Source organism: Jaculus jaculus, chromosome 17 (genome assembly GCF_020740685.1).
Source record: "Jaculus jaculus isolate mJacJac1 chromosome 17, mJacJac1.mat.Y.cur, whole genome shotgun sequence".
Taxonomy (NCBI): domain Eukaryota; kingdom Metazoa; phylum Chordata; class Mammalia; order Rodentia; family Dipodidae; genus Jaculus; species Jaculus jaculus.
This window is the reverse complement of record NC_059118.1, coordinates 11969969-11984933: the sequence shown is the minus strand read 5'-3', so window position 1 is coordinate 11984933 and position 14965 is coordinate 11969969. Positions and strand designations below refer to the sequence as shown.

Below are 14965 nucleotides of genomic sequence, written 5' to 3'. Positions count from 1 at the left end.
GCCTGGGCTAGAGTAAGACTCTCCTCAAAAGAAAATTATACAGACCTTGTAAGCCTTTCTGGATGGGAGTGGGCCAGCAACACAGAAGTAAAAGCTGGCGGGCTCTTTTATTAAGGTAGTGAATTACATGATGATATCATGCCATATTTCAAAGATGCCTTTTCCCCCATCATGAGGGGTTAAACTCAGAGCCTTACGTGGAGAGACAAGCCCTCTCCCAGTGAGCTACATCCACAGCTCCATTTTGCTGTGCAGAGCAGACCTCTTTGACTCTTGCTGGGATGGAGAGGTTTGGCCAGCGCCACATGTCTCTGACTCAGTTGCAGGCACTGGCAGGAGTCTTGTTCCGTGGCTCACAGCCTTCACCTTTGGTTTCATCTTCACTAGAAGCTTTTCTGTTTGCAGTATAACTTTCAACTCTTGCTCTTTGTCATTAATTTCTTTTTAGCTGGTTTGTTAACTTTCTTAAGCAGCCTCGGAAGCTGTAGCAGAACGACCTTTTTAGAATGGGGAGCGGATGTTTGACAATGTGCCTCGTCCTTGTCATCAACAGATGTGCGGTGGTCCTGGGATGGCAGATCCAAGAGCAGGAGGTGACGCTCCCGACGCAGCCCACACAGCTCTTGATAACAAAGCATCGCTGCTGCATTCAGTGCCTGCTCACTCCTCGCCCCGGTCTCGAGACTATAATCCATATAACTATTCAGATGGCATCAGTCCCTTCAACAAGTCAGCCCTCAAGGAAGCCATGTTTGATGATGATGCTGACCAGTTTCCTGATGGTATGTCTCACTGCTGCTTCCTGCATTTTGGAGGACTGGTGATCAGTGAAGAGAATGGAATGCATTTGCTCTTTTATTGAGACTCCATCGCACGTAAGGATTGGAGGAATTAGGAATGTGTATTTACTACTACACTTGTTGCTGTTACAAAGTACGTTGCGGAGGCTACTTAAGGAAGGAAGGGCTTGTTGTGGCTCACAGTCTGAGGGCACATTCCATCATGGCAGAGGGGCCATGGTGAAGGAGTGTGAGGCAGCTGGTCACATCGTGTCCACAGTCAGACGGCAGAGAGAGAAATGCTGGTGCTCAGCTCACTTTCTTTTCTTTTGTTTTTCCATTCTATCTGGAACCCAACCCTTAGGATGAACCTACCAATATTCAGGTCCATTGTTCCCTCAGTTAAACCTTTCTGAAAGCATACTCAGACACACCTAGAATTGAATGTTTCCATGGTGATTTTAAATCCTCTCAAGGGCTGGGAAGATGGCTCAGTGGTTAAAGGTGCTTGCTGGTAAAGCTTGATGGCCAGATGTACAAAGTGCTACATGTGCCTGAAGTTCGTTTGCCCATACCCACTCTGTCTACCTCTTTTTCTCTGTCTCAAATAAATAAAAATAAACAAACCCTGTCAAGTTGACAGTCAAGATTAATCATCACAGAATGTGCTCTCCCAATCTGTGGGAGCTGGTTATCCTCAGCTACATACTTATTTTAAGACATGAGACCCTGTCTCAGAAAATAAATATATATATGTGTACATACATGTTAAAACAGACTTAGAAAGAAAGCTATAACCAGTCTGCAGGACCTTGTTTCTAATGGTTTGGTAATTTTCTTCCCCATGGTGAGAAATACGATAGTGGATCTTGACAGCATCCTCAAAATCAAAGTCGGCCCTAGTGTTCTCCCAGAGACAGTCACTGCGGCTTACGAATTAGTTTACCTCTCACCTACATCATTTGGGCATTATTATTACTATTATTATTTTTTAATGTTAGGCTCTCACTCTAGCTCAAGCAGACCTAGAATTCAGGGTAGCCTTGAACTCTGCCTCCCAAGTGCTAGGATTAAAGGCATGTGCCACCATGCCTGGATAGTCATTAATTTGTATACCAGAATGACAAAACCTTTTAAAGAAATCCCCATTGTTTGTAACAACCCTTTTAGTATGAAATTCTGTGCTCTTTGATTAGGAAATGGCACCATTAGGTACTGTATTCGTGAAGTCAGGTCACAACTGGGTTAGGTCAGCAGATCTAGCAGTGACTACTCTATGTCTCTTGCTGTGATGGTCACCCTCTAAGCTTGTTGTCGCCTGTGGAAACAGTAGTGCAGTGCAGTGTACTTTTGTAAGGCCCAGAGAGGGTGCGGGAGAAGCGAGGATCCACTAGGACCAGTCCTTACTGATAAGGAATTCTCTTCTGAATTAATACACCGCTGTCTCTTGAGTGCTGGGCCTAAAGGTGTGCACCACCACACCTGGCTGCTGCTGTTGCTTTTTTTCTTTTACTTTTTTTTTTGTTTGTTTGTTTTTTCAAGATAGGGTCTTATTCTAGCCCAGGCTGACCTAGAGTTCACTGTGGAGTCTCAGGGTGGCCTTGAACGCACAGTGATTCTGCTACCTCAGCCTCCCGAGTTCTGGAATTAAAAAGTGCACCACCATGCCAAAGGTGTGTGCCACCACGCCCATTGTTACACAACTGGCTTGGTAATAAAGGATATTTGTCCAGTTGATGATATCTCACACATGTTTAAGACTATTCATTTTTCTTTTTTTTCTTTTGTTTATTTACTTTTAATTGATAACTTCCGTAATTGTAAGCAATATCCAATGGTAATTCCTTCCGTACCCCCACTTTCCCCGTTGACACTCGACTCTCCATCATATCCCCTACCCACTCAGTCAACCTCTTTTCTTACTTTGATGCCAGTGATCTTTTCTTCCTCTTATGATGGTCTTGTGTAGGTAGTGTCAGGCACTGTGAGGTCGTGGATATCCAAGCCATTTTATGTCTGGAGGAGCACATTGTAAGGAGTCCTACCCTTCCTTTGGGGTACCCTTACATTCTTTCCACCACCTCTTCTGCAATGGACCCTGAGCCTTGGAAGGTGTCATCGAGATGTTGCAGTGCTGAGCACTCCTCTGTCACTTCTTCTCAGCACCATAGTGCCTTCTGCGTTATCCCAAGGTCACTGCCATCTGAAAAGAGAAGTTTCTGTAACCAAAAGTGAGAGTAGCATTAATATGTGGGTATAAACATTAAGAGAAGTGCTTACTTGGCAGTTTGGTGAGCGTAATACATACATTTTGCAGACACCAACAGATGTTATACCACTAGGGCTCATGACTACTCCTATTGTAGGTTTTCAGTATCAGGGATGTATTCTGTCCCAGGCTGCCCTGGAATTCACTATGTAGTCTCAGACTGGCCTCAAACTCATAGTGATCCTTCTCCCTCTACCTCCTGAGTACTGGGATTAAAGGCATGTGCCACCACGCCCAGCCCTCTCTGAGCATCTTCAAGATAGTGTTTGTAGAAGAGATCAGGATTTTTGTCAGGGACAGCCCTCAGTTAAACCAGAAAAGTAGTTGTGTTATAGTTATCTTTTTTATTATCTGTCGTCATTTCATTTGCAACAATAGCTATCAGAATTGTACTTGCATCACTATTTGTCAGAAGAACACAAAGAAAATTAATATTAGTGAGTTTACTCTGGGCCCAGGTCCTTACTATGACCCCACGGGATACATGCTCTTTTCTGAAGAAAATTGGGGGCTGGAGAAATGGCTTAACACTTTAGGCCCTTGCCTGAGAAGCCTGAGGACCCAGTTTTGATTCTTTAGAACCCACGTAAACCCAGCTGCCCATAGTGGCACGTGCATCTGTAGTTTGTTTGCAGTGGACAGAGGCCCTGGCCTGTCCATTCTCTCCCTCCCGCTCCCTCTCTAATAAGTAAATACATAAAATTAAAATACCTATTTAAAAATGTGGAGGTTAATGTATTTTTGACCCTTTTATACGCAACATTGATTGTCTGTGTTTCATTATATTATAAAGTTGTCATATCCATATATGAATCAGCCTATAAAGTTACCAAATTAATATGTTATTTTCTAGATCTTTCCTTAGATCATTCTGACCTGGTTGCAGAGCTGTTGAAGGAACTGTCTAATCATAATGAACGTGTAGAAGAAAGAAAACTTGCCCTCTATGAGCTCATGAAACTAACCCAGGAAGAGTCATTCAGTGTTTGGGATGAACACTTCAAAACAATATTGCTTTTATTGCTAGAGACCCTTGGGGATAAAGAGGTAAATTTCAGAATACGTACATCATAGTCTGTCTTCCCTGTCTCATTTTCTTGGTTGTTTGTGTTGTAGTCATCTTCTCAGCGCTAGGACAAAGCACCCAGCCAAGTAGCATCTGGAAGTGAAGGGTTGGTTTTGGCTTGTGATGTCTGCGCAGCAGCTGGGAGATAGCAGCAAGTGAGCGTGCCGGGCAAAGGCAAGCTGGGCTTTAACACTCCAGGCCCTTCTGCAGGCATCATACCTCCTCTAGCAAGGCTCCACCTCCCAGATTGCCACTAGCTGGGGATTGACTAGGCAGCTTAATAACCAATACATAAAACTATGGGGTGCATTCACATTCAGAGTGTCACAGTTTAATTCATTTGTATTTTTATTCGGGAGTATACTGGGGATTGGATCCAGGGCCTTCCCAGCCCTGGCTTGTGTTTTTTTTAAAAATTAATTAACTAATTATTTATTTATTTATTTGAGAGCGACAGAGACAGAGAGAAAGACAGATAGAGGGAGAGAGAGAGAATGGGCGCGCCAGGGCTTCCAGCCTCTGCAAACAAACTCCAGACGCGTGTGTCCCCTTGTGCATCTGGCTAACGTGGGACCTGGGGAACCGAGCCTCGAACCGGGGTCCTTAGGCTTCAAAGGCAAGCGCTTAACCGCTAAGCCATCTCTCCAGCCCTGGCTTGTGTTTTTAGATTGCTTATTGGTCAGGTCCTACACATCTTTGCAAACTGAGAACATGAGTTATTGTGCTCTTCTTTTCTACATGGAATTTTCACTATCAAATACAGTTTTGTAAACACGTAGTTCAGCAGTATTGAGCAGTTGTGTGACAGCAGGAGAAAGCAAATGTCCGGGGGGTGTGGATATTACCATGGGATATTCTTTATGATCATGGAAAACGTTAATAAAAGTTGTGGGAATAAAAAAAGAAAGCAAATGTAGCAGGTTGAGTTGTATAGGAATATATGGATTACTTGTTTTGAATTCTTAAATTAGTTGTCTAGAAGAAAAAGTTCCTTTGTGTGTGTGTGTGTGTGTGTGTGTGTGTGTGTGTGTCTCCAAGATCAATGTCAGGTATCTTCCTCAGATGCTGCCCATCTGTGGGGTTTGTTGTTGTTGATATGTTTTTGTTTGTTTTGTTTTGTTTTGTTTGTTGTTTTGGATGTAAGGTCTTATTCTATCCCCAGGCTGGCCTGGACCTCACAAGGACCCTCTCTGCCATGTCTACTGGGATTAAAGATGTTACCACCACACCCAGCCACTGTCATTTCACTTTTGAGGCAAGGTCTCATTGAAACTGGAGCTTCCCAATCTGGCCAGTCTGCTCAGCCAGACCCAGGGCCCGCGCTTCTCTGCCTCCCCAGTGCTGGGACCACAGGCATAAACTACTACACCCTGCTTTTTCCATGGGTGCTAGGGGTGAAGCTCAGGTCCTCATGTTTATGCTGCAAGCACCTTGTCGTCAGAGCTGTCTCTTCAGCTCCCATAAATATTGGTTTTTTAGTCAAAATTTTGTTTCTTGAATGTTTGTGAATGTAAAAGAGATAAAGTCAGGCGTGGTAGCACTTACCTGGAACCCCAGCTCTCAGGAGGCTGAGACGGTACGTCACCATCTGTCAGGAGCCCTGGGCTACAGAGGGAGTGATCCAGGCCCGCCTAAGCTGCCGAGGAAGAACCGATAAGAATAATCAAAGCAGCTGCTGAGCTGAGGCATCGCTCGGTGGTCAAAGGCACTTGCTTGCAAAGCTTGCTTGCTCTGGTTCAAGTCCCCAGATGCACAAAGTGGCATGCATGCATATGCATGTGGAGTTCATTTAGAGAGGCCAGAAGCCTTGGTGTGCCCATGTTTATTCAAACTGTCTCTCTCAAAAAAGGGAGGAGGGAGGAAGGAAAGGAAGGAGCTAACAATGTTTTGTTTGCTTATTTGAGAAAGAGGCAGAGAGAGAATAGGTGCTCCAGGGCCTCCAGCCACTGCAAACAAACTCCAGACACATGTGCCACCTTGTGCATCTGGCTTTATGTGGGTCCTGGGGAATTGAACCAGGGTCATTTGGCCTAGTGGGTAAGCACCTTAACCGCTAAGCCATCTCTCCATCCCAGTACTATATTCTTTGTGCAGCTGTCTACAGTTCTTTCAATTTTAAGATGCTTAAGTTATAGGAATAAAAAATGATAGCCAGGTGTGGTGGCACACGCCTTTAATCCTAGCACTTGGGAGGCAGAGGTAGGAGGATCACTGAGAGTTCGAGGGCACCCTGAGACTACATAGTGAATTCCAGGTCAGCCTGGGCTATAGTGAGACCCTACTTCAGGGAGGGGGACAGTTAGAAGATTTTTTGCCATCCAAAAACTTAAAAGCATTTACCTATTTCTCCTTAGCCTACAATAAGGGCTTTGGCACTAAAGGTTTTAAAAGAAATCCTCAGGCATCAACCAGCACGGTTCAAGAACTACGCAGAGTTGACTGTGATGAAGACGTTAGAAGCACATAGAGACCCCCATAAAGAGGTAAGCTGCCGGTACAGGGAGTCTGTGCTCTTGCCGCCAAAGTTCTCTTCATTGAGCCATTTTGAAGACACGATCTGTCCCTACAGTTCAGGCTTGCCTAGATCTCACTGTGTAGCTGACTCATCTCAGACTTGCAGCATTGCAAGTGCTGGGGTTACAGGAGTGTGCCGCCATGCATACCTAAATATAACTTCGTTTTCAAAAAATGGTTTTTGTAACTGCGCGCACGCCTTTAATCCCAGCACTCAGGAGGCAGAGGTGGGAGGATCGCTTTGAGTTCGAGGCCACCCTGAGACTACAGAGTGAATTCCAGGTCAATCTGAGCTAGAGTGAGACCCTACCTTAAACCCCTCCCAACAAAAAGTTTTTTTGCTTATTGAGAGAGAGAATGTGTGTGTGTGTGTGTGTGTGTGTGTGTGTGTGCGTGCGCGCGTACATGCGTACATACTCACCAGGACCTCCTGTCATGACAAACAGCCCCCAGACATGTGCACCACTTTGTGCTTCTGGCTTTACGTGGGGACTGGGGACTTGAACCTTGGCTGTCAGGCTTTGCAAGCAAGTGCCTTTAACTGCTGAGCCATCTCTCCACCCCTAATTATCTTCCTTCATAGTTCCTTCATGAATACTTGGTACTTACTGTAAAACCTGATTAACATGCAAGCGTAGCCGGTTGTGACGGTGCACACCAGCAGTAAACTGCTGAAGAGGCTGAGGTGGGAGGCTCAGGAGCTCGAGGCCAGCCTGGGCTGCACATTAAACCAAAAAGGTGATGGGCTGGAGAGATGGCTTAGTGATTAAGGTGTTTGCCTGCAAAGCCAAAGAATCTCAGTTCAACTCTCCAGGTCCCACGTAAGCCAGATGCAGAAGGAGGCGCATGCATCTGGAGTTCATTTGTGGTTGGAGGAGGCCCTGGCGCGCCCGTTCTCTCAGATTAAGTGTGTGTGTGTGTGTGTGTGTGTGTGTGTGTGTGTGTGTGTGTGTGTAGTTTTGTTTTGTTTTAAATGCAAGCATGCCGGACATGGTGGCGCACGCCTTTAATCCCAGCACTCGGGAGGCAGAATTAGGAGGATCGCTGTGAGTTCGAGGCCACCCTGAGACTACATAGTGAATTCCAGTTCAGCCTGGGCTAGAGTAGGCTTGAGTCCCTACCTTGAAAAACCAAAATAATAATAATAATAATAATAAATAAATAAATAAAAACATAACTTTTTTTCTATTGCATGAGGTAAGAGGGCTGAGGAGATAGCTCAGTAGCAGTATGGCCCTGGGTTCAACCTCTAGCACCCTCAAAATATATATGTGCTATTACATGAATATGGTGATATTATGACCTATTGCCTGACGTAAACCTTTACCCAATTTTATTTTCTAAAGTTTGCTTTTAGTTTTCACCAACCTAAGTAACAAGTGACGATTTTAAAAAGCATTGTGTTTTAAGTCGTAATTGACTGTGCGATATACATAGATATGAGCATTACTCAATAAGGGTTAGAAGACAACTTTTAAAAATATTTATTTGAGAGAGAGAGAAAGAGGCAGATAGAGGAGAGAGAATGGGTGCACCAGGAACTGTAACCACTGTAAACAAACTCCAGATGCATGTGCCACCTTGTGCATCTGGCTTATTTGGGAACAATGAACTTGAACCTGGTTCCTTAGGCTTTGCAGGCATGCACCTTAACTGCTAAACCATTCCTCCAGCCCAATACAACTTTTTTTTTTAAGTTAGGGTCTAGCTCTTGCCCAGGCTTGCCTTGAACCACAGCAATCCTCCTGCCTCTGCTTCTGCCTCCCAAGTGCTGGGATTAAAAACATGCACCACTACACCTGGCAAAACAGTATTTTAAGGTGAAGATTTGCGTAAATGTTTCCTTACTTTATATTGATGGTACCTTCTCTCTTCATCATTGATCAGATAACCATGAAGATTTTTATTTTAATCTCAAAAATAATTAGCAGACATTTGAAGTAGAGACTGCATTTCTTAGAAAAATCACTTGAGTGATAGCAGTTGGTGCATCTGATGGAATACAGACAGCTGAGGAGGAACATGAAATTAGTAGTGAATTAGAGTGGATCAAAGAAAAATGTAAGAACCTTATAATCCCTACACAGAAAGAAGGATGACTTTGTATCAAGTTGGATTATTTGGTAGTTTCTTAAATGAGAAGTTCCCAGTGCAGGAGTAGCCATGGAGGGGGAAAACAAATAAGTTATGCTGCATGAAAATTAAAAAGTTTAAAAAACATTATGAGGGGGGTGGAGGGATAGCTTAGTAGTTAAGGCACTTGCCTGCAAAGCCAGAGGACCCGAGTTTAATTCCCCAGGACCCACGTTAGCCAGATGCACAAGGTGGTGGTGCATGCATCTGTGGAGTTCATTTGCAGAGGCTGGAGGCCCTGGTGCGCCCACTCTCCCTCCCTCTCTCCCTCCCCCCCCACCTCTTTTTCTGAAATAAATAAATAAAATATATTTTTTAAATGAGGAAAGTGAAAAGAGGAGAAAATGTTTTACAGATCCCTTATGACCTCGTTCAGCTCAACAATGAAAAGACAACCCAGGGTTTACAGTGTATCCAGACAGACATTTCTCAAGAATATACGGGGGGTGGGGGGAGGAATATACCTGCAGCAACGTGCATGTGAAAAGATGCTTAGCATATTGCCATTTGAAAATGCATCTCAATATTGTTAACTTTGGATTTTTGTGGGGTACGGTTTCATGTAATCCAGGTTGGCCTCAATCTCATCTGACCTTGAACTGATCCTCCTACCTCCATCTTTTACTTTTTTTTTTTTAATTATTATTTATTTGAAAGCAACAGACACAGAGAGAAAGACAGATAGAAGAAGAGAGAGAGAATGGGCGCGCCAGGGCCTCCAGCCTCTGCAAACGAACTCCAGACGCGTGCGCCCCCTTGTGCATCTGGCTAACGTGGGACCTGGGGAACCGAGCCTCGAACCGGGGTCCTTAGGCTTCACAGGCAAGCGCTTAACCGCTAAGCCATCTCCCCAGCCCCATCTTTTACTTTTTAAAAACTTATTTGGTAGAGAGAAAGGCAGAGAGAGAGAGAATGGGTACACCAGGGTCTCCAGCTGCTGCGAATGAACTCCAGACGCATGTGCCATCCGTGCATCTGGTTTATGAGGGTCCTGGGGAGTCAAACCTGAGTTCTTTGGCTTTGGAGGCAAGTGCCTTACCACTAAGCCATCTCTCCAGCCCTTCTTTGCCATTGTTTAAAAGATAAAAGACTCTTCTAGAATAGTGAATTGTATAGTCTTCTTCCTGGATTTCAAACTGGTTTTTGTTAACTCAGTAGCACCTCAGTGGATGTTTAAAAGGCAGTATCTAGCTTTTTTTGTTGTTGTTTTTGTTGTTTTTTTGAGGTAGGGTCTCACTCTAGCCCAGGCTGACCTGGAATTCACTATGTAGTCTCAGGGTGGCCTCAAACTCACAGCGCTCCTCCTACCTCTGCCTCCCAAGTGCTGGGATTAAAGGCGTGCGCCACCACGCCTGGCTAGTATCTAGCTTTTAGTTAACTTCTGACCAAAATAATTCCAGTAGATTTTCTTTCTTTACCAAAAACAGAATTTGACATTCTTTTTTCTTTTGGTTTTTGTTTTTTTTTTTTGGCCAGGTGGGGTCTCTGTTTAGCCCAGGCTGACCTGCAATTTGTTATGTAGTCTCCGGCTGGCCTCAAACTCAAGAAGATCTTCCTACCTCTGCTTCCCAATAGTTGAGATTAAACGTGTACACCACCACGCCCGCCAGGTTGGCATTGTGAAGGTGCTCCACCTGAGTGAGCCCTGGCTTTCTGCATTCGGGTTTATATTTTACTTCCTTCTGAGCTCCGTTCTGACCGAGGCGGGAAGTGAGGTGTTACCAAAGGAGCATCACAAGACAGATGTTCTCTGTCTTCAAGAGCACCTTCAGGAATACAAACTCTAATGAGGCAGTCGGCCATTTCTCTTCATTTCCAACCAGTGTTTGACCTCCTCAAACCAGTACAGAGGAAAGAGAACCACTGAAAGAAAGCGGAATGGCATGTTGACTTTGGGTAACACAGTGATGGGATTTGTATTTGATTTCAAGCTGATGTGATAAAAGAGGCACAAGCTTTTTGGGAGTTAGGGTACTTAAGAGCCTCTTTTTGCCTGTAAGGACTCCATTCCCATTACCGTCTAAGCAAATGGACCCCAGCCAGATTTTAACATCTTAGAGGTTGGGGTTACCGCTCACTGGTACTGTGTTTAGCTAGCACACGTGAAGCCCTGGGTTGAATGCCGAGTATCAAATACATGTGATGTGACGTGATGTAATGTAGTATAGCATGTAACAAGCATGGTGGCGCATGTCTGTAGTTCTACCTACTCAGGAGGATCGCTTGAGTGCAGAATCCAGGCCAGCCTGTGCAACGGAGGAAACATATATCTCCAGTCAGTCAGTCTCTAGCCAATGCCAGGAGAACAGAAAGGGAGACCGGTGAAACAGCCCACGTAGTCCTCTTCCAGCTTCAACAATGTAGGCGTTTGCCGTCTGATGCTACCCTTACTTTGTATGTTTATGTGCTTATTGTAGTATTTTCAAAGCAATTCACAGTGACATCTTTAAACACCGCAAAGGTCATCCTTCAGGATTTAGTGAAAGGCTTGCAAAGCCCCTTGCAGCCTGCTTGCCGTCTCGTTTCAGGTGGTGAGGTCTGCCGAGGAGGATTTAGTGAAAGGCTTGCAAAGCCCCTTGCAGCGTGCTTGCTGTCTCGTTTCAGGTGGTGAGGTCTGCCGAGGAGGCGGCGGCGGTGCTGGCCACGTCCATCAGCGCAGAGCAGTGCATCAAGGTGCTGTGCCCTATCATACAGACTGCGGACTACCCCATTAACCTGGCTGCGATAAAAATGCAAACAAGAGTCATAGAGAGAGTGTCCAAGGAGACTCTTAATCTGCTTTTGCCAGAGATTATGCCAGGCCTAATCCAGGTAAGATACAAAGCGTGGAGGAACAGGCCGTCTGCATGTGGCTTGTTAGCCATTTTACAAGCAACACTGGTGGTGGCGTGACGCCTTCCTACCGTCCGCAGTGTTTGGGAGAAAGGCTTCTCAGAGCTGCTTGGGTGTGGGTACAGGGGGGCAGGGGTAGCTGTGCTGTGGTGCGTCCTACATAACAGGTACTACTAGTGCCCCGGTCATCCATAGGGTCACATGGATGAGAAGTTTTTCACGGGTGGAATACCAGACCTTTATGTATGTACTACAGTTTGCTTATTTACACATTCATAGATGAATATTTGGGTTTCTCTTTTTTTTTCCTTTACCCCCCCCCCCCAAGGTAGGGTCTCCCTCTAGCCCAGGCTGACTTGGAATTTACTATGTGGTCCTAGACTGGCCTCAGACTCTTCCTTCTGTTTCATAAATGCTGGGATTAAAGGCATATGCCACCATACCTGGCATTTCCCCCTGTTTTTACTAATGTAACTATTATAGTGAATTTCTGAGTAATGTCTTCATGTATTCTGCACATGTGGAAACAAATCTACTGACAGATTTTTCTGTAAAGTAGTTATATCAAGTAAGAGTCATAGACGAGCCAAATGTGGTGGTTCACGCCTTTAATCCCAGCACTCAGGAGGCCAAGGCAGGAGGGGCACCTAAAGTTGAGGTCACCCTGAGAATGCATAGTGAATTCCAGGTCAGCCTGAGCTATAGCGAGATCCTACCTCAAAAAAACAAAAAATAAAAAATAAAAAATAAAGAGTTAGAGATGGATTAAGAATTTTGTCTATCCACAGAAACCCATTCATATAAACATGTTAGCTCAAGTGGGATTTTTTTATATTTTCAAGGTCGGGTCTCACTCTAGCACAGGCTGACATGGAACTCAACTCTGTAGCCCGAAACTGGCTTTGAACTTAAAGCCATCTTATTATCTTAGCCTTCCAAGTGCTGAGATTTAAGGGGAGCCACCACACCTGGGTTTTTGTAATATTCTTTTGCTTTCCAAGGCGGGATCTCACTATGGCCCAGGCTGACCAAGAATTAACTATGTGGGCTGGAGAGATGGCTTAGCGGTTAAGCGCTTGCCTGTGAAGCCTAAGGACCCCGGTTCGAGGCTCTGTTCCCCAGGTCCCACGTTAGCCAGATGCACAAGGGGGCGCACGCGTCTGGAGTTCGTTTGCAGAGGCTGGAAGCCCTGGCACGCCCATTCTCCCCCCCCCCCCCTCTCTCTCCCCCCCTCTGTCTTTCTCTCTGTGTCTGTTGCTCTCAAATAAATAAATAAATAAATAAAAATTAAAACAAATAATTAACTATGTAGTCTCAGAGTGGCCTGTTATCATGGTGACCCACCTACCTCTGCCTCCCCAGTGCTGGGATTAAAAGTGTGCACCACCACACACTGCAATATTCTGTAATTGAGCCATATATTATGAATTTTTTTTCTTATCCATTAAGTAATATTCTACAATGTCATTTAAATCACGGAATAATATACATATACATTGTATGTATGTTGTGGCCCTTCCTAAAAAGAGTATTTTATTTCCTAGTGCTTTATGGTATTATATTTGTGACTCTGCCACTACATTATAAAGTCCTATGATTTTTTTTACATTTTATATATTTGAGAGAGAGAAAAAAATATGAATGAGAATAGGCACATCAGGGCCTGTAGCCATTGCAAATGAACCCAGATGTATGTGCTACTTGTACATCTGGCTTTACATGGGCACTAGCAAATTGAACCTGGGTCCTTTGGCTTTGTAGGCAAGCACCTTAACCCCTATGCCATCTCTCTAGCCCCCAAATCTCTTTTTGTGTCTATGTTTCAGTACTAAAAACATACATAAATTGGTCGTGGTAGTACACTTCTTTAATCCCAGCACTTAGGAGGCAGAGGTAGGATCACTGTGAGTTTGAAGCCAGCCTGAGACTACATAGTGAATTTCAGGTCAGCCTGAGCTAGTGAGACCCTACCTCAAAACCAGATATACATAATTATGTGCCATGTATATTATGATTATTGAATAAATGCTAGATAAAGAACTTAGATTATTCAGGCTATACTAGCAAAAGCCTCATGTGGCTATAATTTCTTTTTTCTTCCTTCCATTCATTTTATTTTTCTTTGCCAGTTTTTGAGACAAGGACTCTCTTTACAGTGCTGGCTGACATCAAATTCATGATAGTCTCCTGTCTCAGACTACAAGGTGCTGAAATTACCCGCATGAGCCACCATTTTTTTTTTAAATGAAAACCATTTTTTTAAAATATATCTTATTTATTATTAATTTGCGAGAGAGAGAGAGAGAGAATGGGCACTCCAGGGCCTCCATCCACTGCAAATGAACTCCAGACACATGCGCCCCCTTGTGCATCTGGCTAACGTGGGTCCTGGGGAATTGAGCCTCGAACCGGGTCCTTAGGCTTCACAGGCAAGCGCTTAACCGCTAAGCCATCTCTCCAGCCCATGAGCCACCATTTTTGATCAAATACTGATTACCTTAGTACAGTCTCATAGCATACATGACTATTGGAAAACAATCATAGAAACACATTAATTAGTTAGTTAATTTTGGTTTTTTGAGGTACGGTCTCACTGTAACTCAGACTGACCTGGAATTCACTATGCAGTCTCAGGCTGTCCTTGAACTCATGGTGATCCTCCTACCTCTGCCTCCCAAGTGCTGGTTAAAGGCGTTTGCCACCATGCCTGGCATGTTTTTTGTTTATTTGTTTTGGTTTTGGTTTTTCAAGGTAGGGTCTCACTCTAGCCTAGGCTGATCCAGAATTCACTCTGTAGTCTCAGGGTGGCCTTGAACTCACAGTGACCCTTCTACCTCTGCCTCCCAAGTGCTGGGATTAAAGGTGTGCACTGCCATGCCTGCCATGTTATTATAGTTTTTAAATAATTTTATTTAGTTTTACTTGTAAGAAGAGAGACAGAGAAAGAAAATGACACTGGGCTCTCCAGGACCTATTGTCACTGCAAAGAGAACTCCAAACACATGTGCCACTTTGTGTGTCTGGCTTTACATGGGTGCTGTGAACTCAAACCTGGGCTGTCAGGCTTTGCAAGCAAGTGCCTTTAACTGCTGAGCCACCTGTCCAGTTTTGAAAAGAGAGTTGTGGAGATGGCTCAGCAGTTAAAGGTGTTCACTTTATTATTATTATTATTTTTTTAAGAAAGAGAATGAATGGGCATGCCAGGACCTCCTGCCACTGTAAATTACCTCTAGGTGCCTGCATCACTTTGTGCATCTGGCTTTACATAAGTACTGGAGATTTGAACCCAGGCTGTAGACTTGGAAAGTAAGAATCTTTAACCATTGAGCCACCTTTCTAGCCCCTGAAAAAAATGCTTTAATGAATTTAAAT

The 14965-nt window shown here is 44.4% G+C and overlaps 1 protein-coding gene across 40 annotated transcripts in view; it reads left to right on the top strand.

Annotated features, from left to right (window-relative positions):
• The window catches only part of Clasp2 (cytoplasmic linker associated protein 2), a 208582-nt gene that overhangs the window by 181343 nt on the left and 12274 nt on the right, over nucleotides 1-14965 (top strand). For all 40 annotated transcript variants that reach the window (XM_045136851.1, XM_045136845.1, XM_045136850.1 and 37 more), the window contains 4 exons: nucleotides 554-782; nucleotides 3902-4095; nucleotides 6469-6597; nucleotides 11366-11572. In XM_045136851.1, the coding sequence (XP_044992786.1) occupies nucleotides 554-782; nucleotides 3902-4095; nucleotides 6469-6597; nucleotides 11366-11572 (759 nt within the window). The remainder of the gene's footprint in view (nucleotides 1-553; nucleotides 783-3901; nucleotides 4096-6468; nucleotides 6598-11365; nucleotides 11573-14965) is intronic.